Source organism: Anneissia japonica, unplaced genomic scaffold, assembly GCF_011630105.1.
Source record: "Anneissia japonica isolate Jap-2015-1 unplaced genomic scaffold, ASM1163010v1 scaffold287920_len488460_cov166, whole genome shotgun sequence".
In the NCBI taxonomy this organism is placed as follows: Eukaryota; Metazoa; Echinodermata; class Crinoidea; order Comatulida; family Comatulidae; genus Anneissia; species Anneissia japonica.
The window spans coordinates 335,232-348,995 of NW_022745460.1; the positions used below are offsets into that span (position 1 = coordinate 335,232).

Sequence of the window (13,764 nt, forward strand, 5' to 3'; positions counted from 1 at the left end):
TGAGCACGTTTCTATCGTCAACCAATCACACGTACGCGTTTACAATTTCCAGTATCCGGATCAGGATCTTTCTCGTATGGACGCACGGCAGCTAACGGTTAACAGGATCCGGATCCTGCTAACCATTAGCTGCCAGGTGAGAACATAGCCTTAGGAATTGACGGCCAGCTGGCCTATCTGTTGGGCGCCAACTCTGATGTTTATTCAAAATTGAATATTTTATCTGCCGCAAGCCCCTGTCACACTGTAGCGTATAGAATCAACGTATGCCAACGTTTATCAAAATATTGGTTTACGTTCGCGTAAGTTGACATTCGTTCGTGACACGTTCGTAATACGTTGTATTCGTTAGCTGTTCGTTGGGGTACGCTGGGGTCTATTTTAATTTTTGGACATATGACAACGTTCTGCTACATACACGGTGAGCATTCGTTGTTTGAATGTTTCACATGTTGGGTTTACGTATTCTGTTCGTCCGTTGTTCGTCCAAACATGTTCAATCCCATCTGAAGCGTTTGTCTAACTAATGAGTAACGAATGGCCAGCGAACACTCAGCGTTTACAAGGCGTCAATACGTTAGGCATTCGTTGTGTACGCCGAACATTCGTTGGGTGAATGCGCTGTCATTCGTTAAATGGACGCTAGTTGTACGATGAGCATTCGTTGGGCGTTCGTCTTTCACGCAAAAATGTTATTTTTTTGCGCGTATCGGGACTTAGGAAAAAAATGAGAAAGTTGGGTCTATTCGCTACTATGTGACAGGGCCTTTATAAGCGGTACTTAGTGGGGGGGAAAAAACACAAAAACATGTTTGGTGCTGCACCAAACATGTTTTTGCACTGATCATTTACAGTAAGCCAAATGAGTTATTCTCTCTTGTAAACATATCATTACAACAATATTAATTGCTTTTATTTTAATTATTTTAATAACGGTTGCACGAAACTGGATTACATGGCTACGAATTAAAAGTTTCTCGATAACATGTTAAATAGGTTACATTTGTCTTATATTTTACATTAATATACAATCAATTTAATAAAGAGTTCCATAACTTCTTAATTCTCACTACTGAAATCATACATCATTTACAGAATAAAAAATTAAGTTAAAAATTATTTTATTCCATTTTTATAAACAGATTCAGATATTAACAAAATAATCCAAAAAGGTTTACTAAACACTTAACTAACTAATGAGTTGTATCAAGTGGAAATAGTGTTAGTGAGGTGCTATCTAAGTATCTGAAACCATAGTGAACATATCTTGTTAATTGTGGGAAAGGGGGGGGGGAGGCAGGGTGGTACTTCAGCTTCCCTTCCCTTCCCACTGCCTGGGTCAAAAGGGCAGCTAGCAAGTTCCCTGGGTTAAGCCCTGGTGGGGTGCCAAACAAATCCAGGAAATTCTGGGCAAGTCTGAAAGTTAAAATGAAGAATAATGTTCTATTTTTCGGTTGGACAAGTTGTGGCCGACAGTGATTATGTTCCCGCTGGCGCAACTAAATCTATGATCTAATAACCGTTTGTATTATCACCTTTATGAGTAATGGTTCTCTGGGCAACATTTATTTATCTTTTCATACAGGGTTGGTGCCAGAATTTGCCCGACAGGGTCCGATGACCCCAACGAAAAAGTGTTCCATTTCTCTGAAAAATATGACAATTTAAGGATTTCAAAAGCTCATTTAATCAATTTTAAAAAAAAAGAAAAGGTGATTGTTTCCCAATCATGATTCGAACCCAACACTCTCTGATTTATATTTAGTCACTCAAATAATACAGTAGTTATGAAGCACAGCTTTTATATTCTCTTGGACATATTTTTGTCATTTTTTCAATGCAAATACCAGTACATTTATAATATAATTAATGAATTTCCCGTATGTAAATTTATTAAATGTAATTATATGCAGGGCCAATCAGATTGATCGATCAACTTATTTCTTCTTAAGGTGTACACAGACATTTGCAGATATGACCGCAAGGGCAGGCTCTAGAAAGGACCTGCTGTGGTCTAATCTAGGCATAATGACAATGGTGACGCAAGTATACCTTGTAGAATTGGCGTTACCCAGTGCTGAGACAAGGACACTTCTACCATGACCCCAACAGTACCATGTATATGGTTCAAATCAGGACAGAGACAATGGTCTTTTTTCCTTCTTAAAAACAGTACTACCAAAATGTTTACCTGCATATATACTATACTGTATAGGTAATAATACTTTTGAAAACAAGTCATTTGCACTCATTGGTTAAATTAGTACAATATGTATGTTCAGAGGTAAATGTAATAAAATATATTTTTCTTTCCACCTTTTAAAACTGGGAAATTAACTTTTACCGTATCAATTTATTTATAAATTAAATTGATGCCTTCAAATGTGAATTGTCTAAGACTACAGAATAATGGAAAGTAAATTTCATTTTTAATTCCACCATAAAACTTTTTTTTTCCTGAAATAACATTTCCCCTGACCAGCCATTATTGTACACTACATTGAATTTAAGCAATTAAATTTAATACTTGTTATTTATTTAAAGGAATTTCGCATTGGGCACTACATCTTTAAATATAAAAAGCCAACTGATACTCATGTAATCTAGTTAACGTCAAGTATTTAATTAACAGAACCATATTTCATTGCACTTGTACTAATGAAACCCACTTCAAACAAATATGAAGTTTTTACCCCCCCCCACCCCAAGGGAGAGGTCCCATTGTGTGTATGTGTGCCATCCTAAAACCAGCACCAATTGCCAAAAAATGAAAATTTGACTTCATTTATTCATATTCACGATATTAGATTTACAATGACAGGTCATTTACTAAAAATTGTCTTACTTTCGCTAAAGTTATGAGTATTACAGCTTCTCTGTACTAAAGTATACAATACTGCCAAATTCTTATGCTTATTACTCAGTTTCCCATATTATGGTGACAATATGCTGGTTTTGGGATGGCATGCCCTCATTTTGTTCGTACAGTATCCTAAACTATTTTAATACAATTCTTAAACCACAGGTGGGAAAATCACATGCGTACAATTTATTAGTGTTGTACCAATAAAGATGACACATTTTTGCAATACTGCAATGCAGGCCTAGAGGTTGTTGCGCTATCGTAATACAGTGGGTGCACTTTAGCACATGTATATTGAAGGCCACAGTGACATGTGTTCAAGATTCAATAGGTTCTTGATTGATGCTTGGCACAGCTGATGTATTTTGGTTTCTCAAGTTCAAAGTTGGGGGTTCGAACCTTCGCTGTGCATTTCGCTTGTGTCCTTAGACAATGCACTTTACCTGCGTTTGACTCTCTCCACCCAAGAGTACAAATGAGTACCTGGTTGAAATATACCTGGAAGGTTAAAAAGGTGGTGTGGAAAGGAACTGGCTACCCTACCACACAATGCCGAGGCTTAGTACGATGGGCCAACAGTTTATTCCTCTATATCCAGTAATGAATATTAGACTACCTTTACCTTACCCATCCCCCCCCCCACTCATTCTTGAGAAGGAATACAAATATTATCAACAATAAGAGTTTTTTTTTTCATTTGCATGGATAAAGCAGCGATTTAGCAGGGAAATTTTAAATACAAGCTTTCCACTTTAAAATCAAATATAAGATCACAATCAATTATACTAAAAAAAATGTATTTAAATAAAATCCCATTCTTGTATGAATGGAATGAGACCCTCCAACAGAGTTTATCAGATAAATCCTTTGACCTGAATGGCATATTAGTGAACTGCTCTTAAGACCTTTAACCTTTGACATTCAAAAGTTGCTCTCTGTCCAAGCTGACAGTTGATTCACATTGCATCGTAGCTAATTGGAAAATGATCAGGATGTTTCCACTTTCAAAACCACAGAAGGATGAAAGCAAGGCCAACATTTATCATGATGTTAACTCGTGGATCACAGTATTCATCCAACATCTGCGATCTTCTTCCAGTGCCAACATTGCTGCAATTTTCACATTTTCCACACGTATGACCAACTATTTTGCACAAATTCTGCAGCAGCTCTTGCTAAATCGGTGTTCCAGCATTGGCAACCTCCTCACCAGAGTCTGTAATCTCTTTGTTAAAACCTTCTGAATTTTCTAAATCTAATGGTCTTTGACTGGATTCACCAGATGTAAAATTGGATATACTACTATGATTACTAGCTATACTTTGTTCAGGTTTGGAACCAAGTACTTGATTGTCAGACTGTTCTAAATTTGTGTCAAGTTGATTAGATTGAGAGTTCTGAGAAGGCTCATTAATAGTCTGCTCTTTAGGTGTGTCCGACACAGAGGCACCCTCGTGGGTGTTACTATCTGCTGGTGCTGTTGATGTTGTTTCTACGCTGGCCTGGGTGGAATCTATCTGGGCCTGGGGCATGTTTTGCCGGTTTGACATTGGGTGGTGTATATTAATATGAATATGCCTCTGAGGTTGTCCAGTAAGGGCAGAAAACGTGTTCCTCAGATGAAGATTGTTGATGACCCCCATCGGTATTTGCATTATGGTGCGGGGTTGTTGCCTAGGTGCTTGTCCGGCCTGTGAACCTCCGGGATTCCCCGGCGCATTGCCTTCTGGATTTCCAGCAGGAGCATCAGCAGTGGGGGCAACAGGGTTGTTTTGATTGGCATCCATCTGGTTTTGATTGGCATCTGGGCCTCCTGCAGGTGCATTACCTTGATTTTCGTTGTTAAGATTCACGTTCAGGCTAAGGCCCCCATGTTGGTTTCGCTGCAACAACAGCTGAACACGTGCTTGTTGCAAAATTGCAGGTAGCTCGTAGTGATGAAAGAAGTACACCATAGAGTGCTGTAGAAATAAATAAAATAAAAAGATGTTCAATGAATAATAAATATGTGATTTTAAATATAATGATGATGAAATAGATGGGGTGGTGTAATATCCCAAATTCATTGATGCATACAGTAGAACCCCTATTAAGGGGACACATTCAACACCAAAAAAAGTGGACCTTTAATAGGGGTGTATCCTGAATATAATTATGGTGGTGAAGATGTTGACGCCCCCCCCCCCAGCTGGTGCCCCCCTGAGGTGGCTAATTAAGTTCCTTGACATATAAACCTGTCGATGATTGTTCGAAATCAGCTCAACCAGTTCGTAGTTTTGACTTGCAAAACTACGGCCGACTTCCATTCCACCGAGAAATGTTCGCTTTATTGTTCTTCTTCTAAAATCACTCAAGCGTCACTCATGTGTGGCAATTAGTTTTAGTATTACAGTACATTAGGCCTATATATATTGGCAATCACAGGCATTTATACAAACTCACAGTATTCTCTACACACTTTTCTTGTTGCAACACACTGGATCTTGACTATTTTAACATAAAAAATAATTATTTTAGATGGGGACACAAACCTGAATAAATAGCCAAGAAGTGATGAGCGCTAGAACACTATACTGTCCATTAAAACGGTAATGATATGCATAAAATGCAAAATGATACAAATAGAAAAACCTGCAAAAGAAGGAAAAATAAAACATCTTAGTTATGAACGAAATACAACAAGTTTATTGTAGGAATCCTGATATATCCAATTTTGTCTATTCATTTTATGGTTATGGTTATTCTAATCACACTTGGTTTCATGTGGATCAGCTGGTTGATAATATGTTGGTCCTAACAAGGATTCTTTGTACAATAGACCTTTTTGGAGTGTCAATCAAACTTAACAACTGACTAATCAGAACAGCGCTAGGGATACGCGTGCGTCTCACAAACACACGTGTTGTCCCACAAACGCACGTGTTCGCGTATGTTTTAACATTGTCGTCTTGTGGGACCTTAGCAACAATATCCAAGGGGCGGGGCTTAGCAGAAAGGTCCATTGTGGCTGAACCAAGGCATTTTTGTTCTCATAACTCAATTTCTAAAGCTTTCTTTACAGATTAATATATCAAAGACCAGGGATATAACTAAGTCATGTTCTCTTAAATGAAATAGTGCTGTATAAGGACTAAATATCATATTTATAATATATATTAATAATACATTATGTATGTATTGTTTTATTGTTACTGAAATATTATTATAGAATGGAGGAAATAAGAAGTAATATCGTTACCATTAATTATTAATAATGATAATAATATATATTATAGTAATAATAAATTATTTATGAGTTTTTCTATTGTTATTGATACATTATTAATAGAATGGAGGAAACAGTAAGATTTTTCTCAATCAAAAACAACCTACTTCAGTTATATAGCATTAATGGTACAAATTTATGAGCTTTAGTGAATGAATTTCAACTTAAAATTCAGGAAATGAGTGGGAAAAAATTTATAAAGCAGGCAGTACTGACCTAAGCCAGAATTTTTTGCTAACACTTGTGTGGCAGCATATAGCATCGTACTGATCAGCAACCCATACTATGAGGATGATGTAGAACGCCGTAGTAGTGTCGTTGAAAAACTCGGACATGATTGCTTCCATTCCTAATACAAAAAGGCAATGAAATTACATTTCCTAATTTTTATTGGTAAAAATATTATTGCCACAAAACGAGAAGAACAGCTGTATATAAACCAGATGTTTTTGCATTCATATGAAAATACTGTAATTATTGCACAGAGTGGGTTTGAGTGAATATATAAAATAAACAACACATTTTCCCTTCAAAAATGATTAAATATGGCCTACAGAAATTGAGGTAATGTTATTTTGAGGCTGGATATTAAATTTGACTAGGACTAAGCGTTCTTCTGAAGGATGGCCCAAAAATTAAAAATACTATTGGTTTTTTTTTTTTATCATCGATCATATTTTCAAACCAATTGTTTGTAAAAGCCTAGGACTTATAAAATTAATTGCTAATTACTAAATAATTTTAATTAATTTGACTTACCAACTAGGGCTAGTATAACAGTAAGTAGTGGTGCTGCCGGAAAGGCCACTGCAGTATTCATCTCTAGCATTTGTAACAAGTCAACTATTAAATCCAATTAAGAAAAACACAGTTAAAAAATCAACATTAGTTGTATGTTCAACATCCTCCTTTTCTCTGGTACCAAAACATTCTTAATGATTATATGTTACTAGGCTCGTGTATGTTATCTTACAGTTAAGGGGTTTGCTGAGAGGTATTGTTGCTGCTACATTTGCTGACCCCGCAATTCAAACTCGGCCATCGTCGGGTTTTAATTGGAATCTGAACGCTTGGCTTGTCTCATTATTACATCAATATACATCACAAGGCAAAAAAGAAGAATAAAACACAGACAGAGACTTACCAATGAAAACAAAAATTTGATGATGGGAATAACGAAGGAGCATGGATATTGAGATGGTGAAAATGAGCATGATGAAGGCAGCGGCAATGTACGAGGATCTTGCCATCCACATGCTCACAAAACGATAATGTTCTCCAGTCACCACGTTACGCAGATAACCTATGAATTGAAAATAGAGATAAATAAAAATAAGATAATATTTATTGGTTACACTAATTCGCAATCAGTATGAAGAGAATAATAACACTCGTTTTTTGACTATTAATGGTCATGTTTTCATTCAGAAATTCTTAAGTACAGATAATTTTGGCTTTTGTACAGCATTATTTTGTTGCAGTGAAATCCAAGTCTAAATGTTGTGACAAAATTTTGCTCCCATGGTAAGGCTAGGCCTACTCTCACCAACGAGATGCTTTGAAAATTTGAACTTGCTGAATTATGAATAGTCACAATTACGAAATCTGTTTGTTATTATAAACTGCCCTGTGGCTAAAGAGGTTCTAACATTTGCCTTCTACAATGATGCAACAAAACATAAAACCTTTCATAGATATACGTTCTGTATGTTCAACAAAAAAACCAAATACAACAAAATATTAAATAATTTCTAATGGAAAATTTTCCATAAGCCTCTCAAGTGTTGTCCAGACACATTAAATGTTATTCAATATATGAATATTCATAAATCTTCTGACCTTTGTTGTCCTCATACTCAGCCAGGCTTTTGACACTTGACATGAGGATGTCATCATATCCGAGAAAATCCTCCAAAAAGAATCGGCTCAGGCTGTCCCCAAAACATTCATCTTGTAAAGGATCTGATAGCGAAAAATATCCAATAATTAATAATAATAGTATTAATATGTCTTTGTATAATTTTACTATAGCAATGTAGGCTTATAAACTCTCATCTGATATAGCCCATGCCCCAAATCTTAAAATGAGTCAACATTTTTTCTTTACCTTGTTTCGTGAAATTATTTTTAAAAAGATTGATAGCAGAAAAAAATAAAAATAACATTTTGTTTTCTTATTTAGCAAATAATTTTTCCAAAAACATTCAGATGGAGGGGAAAATAAAAATAAAATTTTGTTAGTGAATGTAAACAGTGTAAAGTAGTAACGGGATAGTTAAATGTTTTTAATTTATTTAAATTTGGAAGAAATATACAAATTTCAAGACAGTGGCAGGCGTAATAATAAAAATATAGGAAACTGTTATTTTTTTTAATTTTTTTTTTCAATTTTTTTTGTGGCAGCAGGTGTGCTAATTGGCCAAAAAAAAAAAAATATTTTTAATCAAAATCATAATTATTGGCGGGCAGCGGATTGGCTAAACACGGTATAAAAAAGTCTCATCCTGGTATAAATTTTCCCATCAATACTAATTTTCATGATTTCATCTAATAATTTAACGATTTTTCATGAATTTTTGTGACTATCATAATAAAAATGGTATTTATTTGGTTTTGATTTGTGTATAATGTTAGAAGTGATGCCTTTCCAGCAATTTTTGTATGTTTCCTCAAAACATAGTTGGTTGCTTCCACTTCATGTCAAGTATCTTTTTCCTGCCTTTCATTTCCTTTCAAACCCATCCATCTGCTTCTATTTACCTTTATTTAACCTTCACAAACGGTTCACTGCAAACTTCCTTACCATATCATTAATCAGTCAACAGTAATTACCTTAAATTAGTCAAGCATAGTAAAAACCTAAATTTGATAGTAGAGTGGAAAGTTTTGACATTAGAGGTTAAGGACCTCAAACCAAATCCTAAGTACGCCTCAGCATGAAATTAGGTGCATTCCAAATTGTACCCCATCCTCTAAGCAGAGAGCCAATGTTGGACGAGAATGAAAAAAAATAAAAAAATAAAAAGAATGAGACCATTTCATACCTAGGTGGACAATCATAATTGGAATGCTGAGTCGTTCCCTGGTGGCAGCAGACAGACGCAGGAATCCATACTCTAAGGAATATTCCATAATATATTCATCGGATGGCCATACTATAAGAGCAAAAAAATGAAAACATAAAAATAAAACCAATCAAATCAATTGATCAATGAAATGTAGTTAACTGGGATTTCCTTATCTTTTATTTTATATACAAATGAATTTTAATTTTCATTGTTTTACTATGAATGAATGGATCTATTTGGTGTAAACACCAAGGATAACCCACAAAAGTCTGAAGAAGACTTATTTCCAGTGGGGTCCTTTTGATGGTGATTGGGCAGTACACCGGGAGACAATCCCCTACTCCTTTACGAAGAGTGTAATGCGTTCCTTAAAATACACATGAGCCATAATGCACATGGGACAAACAGCTTAAATGTCTCAATCGAAAAACAGCGCACTATCATACCTGTAAACTTGCCTTCCAGCTGAAATACAAGGCGATGGGAATTGAACCGAGGGCCAAGAGATCTCTACGGTTCATCGCGCACCACAGTGGCTAACACCAGTTTAGCCAATTGAGCTAAGCCGTTCTCTCTATAAAATAAGTCTCAAGATACATACCAACATTTGTAAACATTTCCATCTCTGACACTGTCTCCCGAAAGGGCTGCATGTTCTTAACTGGCTTCTCTACTTGAGTATACCATACGGTCATATTGTCCCCTGTTTTGTCATCCAGTATAATGGTGATATTTGACTCTACCTCTTTAGTCTTTTCTCGGCCTGGGAATTCCCAGTAATTCATTGGCCACGACGTTGAGTTGGAACTATTTGAGGTCTCAAAGACTGTATTTAGAATAAATCGGATAGCACTTTGTTTGGTGTTGATTTTTTATTGAATAATTACAACATAAATGTAAGTGCATTTTGTGATGTAACAGTTGTGCCAGAATGGCATATTTATAATAATTGTATACAATGCTCACATTCTTATCTTTGCCTCGCCCCATTGAAAATGTCCTAAGCAAAAAAATCACGCTCAAGTAGTTACAAATCACTTCATATCACCTAATTTTGGAAACTAGCGTCCCTTACTTAAAACTCTGCCCGCCAAACACGGAGATCTCCGTGTTTGGTAACAGAAAACTTGACAAACAAACACGGAGATCTCCGTGTTTCAGGGTTTTTTTTTACGGAATCCTATAGATGGGGTAATTGGGGTAACACCGACATGTACTAACAATTTGAACACGATATTCAGTCTGGACCGTAAGTATTTCACTATTTGTTTGTTTACATTGAGCGTAGCGGTATTGATGTACTTTCACGAAATCATGATTATCTCAGCTTTGTTGTGCAAAATTGCATAAATCTCCAAAAGTGAGTCATTTTCATTTTACTGTTACGGGTCACAGATTGTAATTAGAATTTTGTTTGGTACCATTGTAAAGCTAAAATGTTTGTAGTTCTTGTGGTATTCATTACATGTCAATCTGATTACATGCGCATTCTCAAATTCGCTAAAATGTCTGGCGGTGAGAGTGTTAATCATCAAGTCCCTACTCCACCTTTTAGCCCCACCCCCCTCCCTCTTAAATGCTTGAGATGACCTTACCTGTTGGATGTTCATCTTCTTGTTCTTTTTTACTGACCAGCGTGAAGTACTTTGGTCCGGTACGGTTTCTATATATCTCCACTCGCAGTATGCCATCCCTCGGCCACTTTTCTTGGATTTCTACGAGGCAGTTGATGGGCGTCCGTGAAAAAGCGCAATGAATGTAAGCCAAAACAAATAGTACTGACAAAGCCTATGAAGAGAAAAGAACAAAATAAAAAAATAATTTTTCTTTAAATAAATTGTAAATTGCATACAGGAGAAATACACAATTATTAATATAGGAGAAATACATAATTATTAATATACCCCCTGGCCATCAGGCACAAGCTTTATAGACATAATATAAAATAAGAATACATAAAATGTTAAAACATTAAAACATTACTGTAAGGGTATGACGACAAGTAAATATACAGGTTTCCCTCCAATTAAAGACCATTTTTGGGACCACGGTTTTCATGGTCTTTAGCAGCTTTGGTCTCCAATTAGAATAATAAACACATTTGTTAATTTGGGACCATAGAAAATTGGTCTATAATTGGAGGAGGTCAATAGTTGAAGGGTCTTTAATTATTAGAGGAAAAACCTGTATTGCATGCGTTGAGTACTGTTAAACTTGCTGAAATCGACTTTGCCGAAGTCGAATAATTTCTAATCGATCTAATTTTACATGCCAAATTGTTGTGTTTTTCCATTTAATTTCACAATCTGTAAGTCAAAATTTATCTACGTCGAACAATATTTTAATGGCATTGTGGATTCGACTTAAGCAAGTTGATGTAATTGCATTGAGAAAGTATTGGATACTAACCTATCTTGTTTAAGCACTTTAATGTATTTAAGTAGAAAATGTTTAGCTTTTTTCCCAGACTTTAATACCAAGTAGACAATTACTAAATATAAACACAGCCTCAGGAATGAAAAATATAAAATATTAAGTCCTATTATTATAATTACATAAAGTCATAGAAACTTGGGTTACCTTAATAAGAATTGCGAATTCAAAAACACGTCGAGCCGCTGGCGGAAAGGCACGTGCATAAGTGATGGCGATTTTAAAGAAGAGCGCGTGAAACAGACGGTCACGAACATTCACAAGGGGTGTGTTGTTGTTGTTGCCCCTTGCGCCTTGTTGTTGGGCCTGCCCCTGCATGTTGGTGGGAGGCATTCTCCCTGGTTTGGTGTGCAAAGGTAGTGAGCTGGTAAACTTTGTAGTAAACTGGTTAATCTTTCTTCGAACATACCATGTGATACAGACGGCTATTTACTATAGGACAGCTAGTAAGTTTATGTTTTTTGCTGGATGTAGTTGAATGATGCAACTTTTTTTGAATAGCTTTTCAATGACTGTCTGAAAAAAAAAATCACTAGATATAGATTAATAATCACATTCTTTTGCTTTTAGGAAGCTTCTTGGTAAAACACCGCTTTCTTGAGCGACGATAAATCAGACACACGCACTGTACTATTGACTGTAGTACAGAGAGTTAAAATTATTTATTTATTTATTCTTTCTTTATACTGAATATACACTTTCAATACATAGTACTGGTTTCTAAAGTGGTTCAGTTCTTAACTACAACATTTTAAAAGCAGATATATACATATTTTAACCAAAAAAGATGGCTAACTTAACTACAAATTAAAATAGATTTAAAAGAAACATTGAAAGAAACTTAAGAAAAATTAAAAATTCAAATAATAAAGATGGATATGCAAGGTAAGAGAAAATTTAGGTTAAGATGGTATTATTAAATTAAGATGGCACAAATTACAATATATTGAATAGACAAATTAATACAGTATTAACTAAAAGGTGCACTGATTATGTTAATACAATAAAACAAAAGTGACTCCAAATAAAGAAAGTGAGGCCATACAGTATACTCAACGTTTCAACTTTTTCGTGATGATGATTAAATAAAATTAAAGTTGAAACATTGAGTAAGATGGCCAGCTTCACTTTCTTTATCTGGAGTCATTTTTAAAAAATTTTAATACAGTATTTAAAATGACTTAAATTATAACATATATAAAAATTTAATAAGTATTAAGTAAGTCTAGCCCTACCAGACTGTAATGTATTAGGCCTGCGTGGGGAATACTGTATGCTCCATGCAAAAATTAGGTCTATAAATCTATCTGCGCATCTCTGTTTCCGCGCAGATTTTGCCGAAAATTAGGCTTTGACCAAATATTAATATAAAACCAGATATTTACGATACTGTGCACTTATTTTCCTTGCGATTTTCCGTACAAATTTGAGGGAATTTTTGAGGTATCATCAGTGCAAATAAAAAACTCCACAGTATGAGTATGGTTGCACTTCATCCGCACACTAGCCTATAAATAAAATTAAAACAAAACATAAGCCTTGGCCCCTATGGCCTACGACGAGACCTGCCTGTAAAAACAAAATAAAATAAACAGATAACATCAATTTGAATTCATAATCAGATGAATGTTATTTTGATGGAAATTTAGGCCTAGGCAGGCTAACTTTAGATATATGAATGGATGGTTAACAACCAATATGATTACTTAACAATCCTCTCCTACAAGAATAGACCTAGGCCTAGGCTAGGCTTATGTGTTAGACCAGGTCAACATCTCCTCCCAACGAATAACCCAACCCCTTTCACGCAACATCTGTATCCGGTGACCAATTGGACTCACCGTACGAACGTGGGATAGCTAGGCATAGGCCTAGCCCTAGGCCTGTCTGAGAAGCAGGACTTCACAACAAAGATATGGCCCGTAATCTAAAAACTTAGATGATCCTAGCCTCACCTGAATATCAATACAGTTTTTATAACATACTTGATGACAACCAACCTTGCATCTTTAATTCCATTCGCTTCTTATTAGTAATATAGAACTAATAAACGATAAGACCATTCCCACCACACCACAACAGTGTTCTGATTCTCACTTTCATTCAAAGATGCTGGATTCGCTAGTCTAATTATT

General features: G+C 35.5%; 1 protein-coding gene across 6 annotated transcripts; it reads right to left on the reverse strand.

Moving 5' to 3' along the window:
* Nucleotides 1–902: 902 nt before the first annotated feature.
* Nucleotides 903–13,731, reverse strand: LOC117119957 (membralin-like). 6 transcript variants are annotated; one of them, XM_033264939.1, is made up of 12 exons: nt 13,630–13,724; nt 13,015–13,137; nt 11,777–12,145; nt 10,792–10,984; nt 9,798–10,022; nt 9,173–9,283; nt 7,968–8,090; nt 7,273–7,431; nt 6,888–6,971; nt 6,345–6,477; nt 5,395–5,494; nt 903–4,824 (listed from the first exon to the last, which is right to left on the reverse strand). In XM_033264939.1, the coding sequence occupies exons 3-12, from the start codon at nt 11,960–11,962 to the stop codon at nt 4,039–4,041; spliced, it is 2,100 nt and encodes a 699-aa protein (XP_033120830.1). In that variant the 5' UTR covers nt 11,963–12,145; nt 13,015–13,137; nt 13,630–13,724; the 3' UTR covers nt 903–4,038. The 6 variants fall into 6 exon arrangements, with proteins under 6 accessions (XP_033120830.1, XP_033120829.1, XP_033120831.1 ...); XM_033264938.1 differs by having other exon boundaries at nt 13,585–13,724; XM_033264940.1 differs by having other exon boundaries at nt 13,615–13,630.
* Nucleotides 13,732–13,764: the final 33 nt, after the last annotated feature.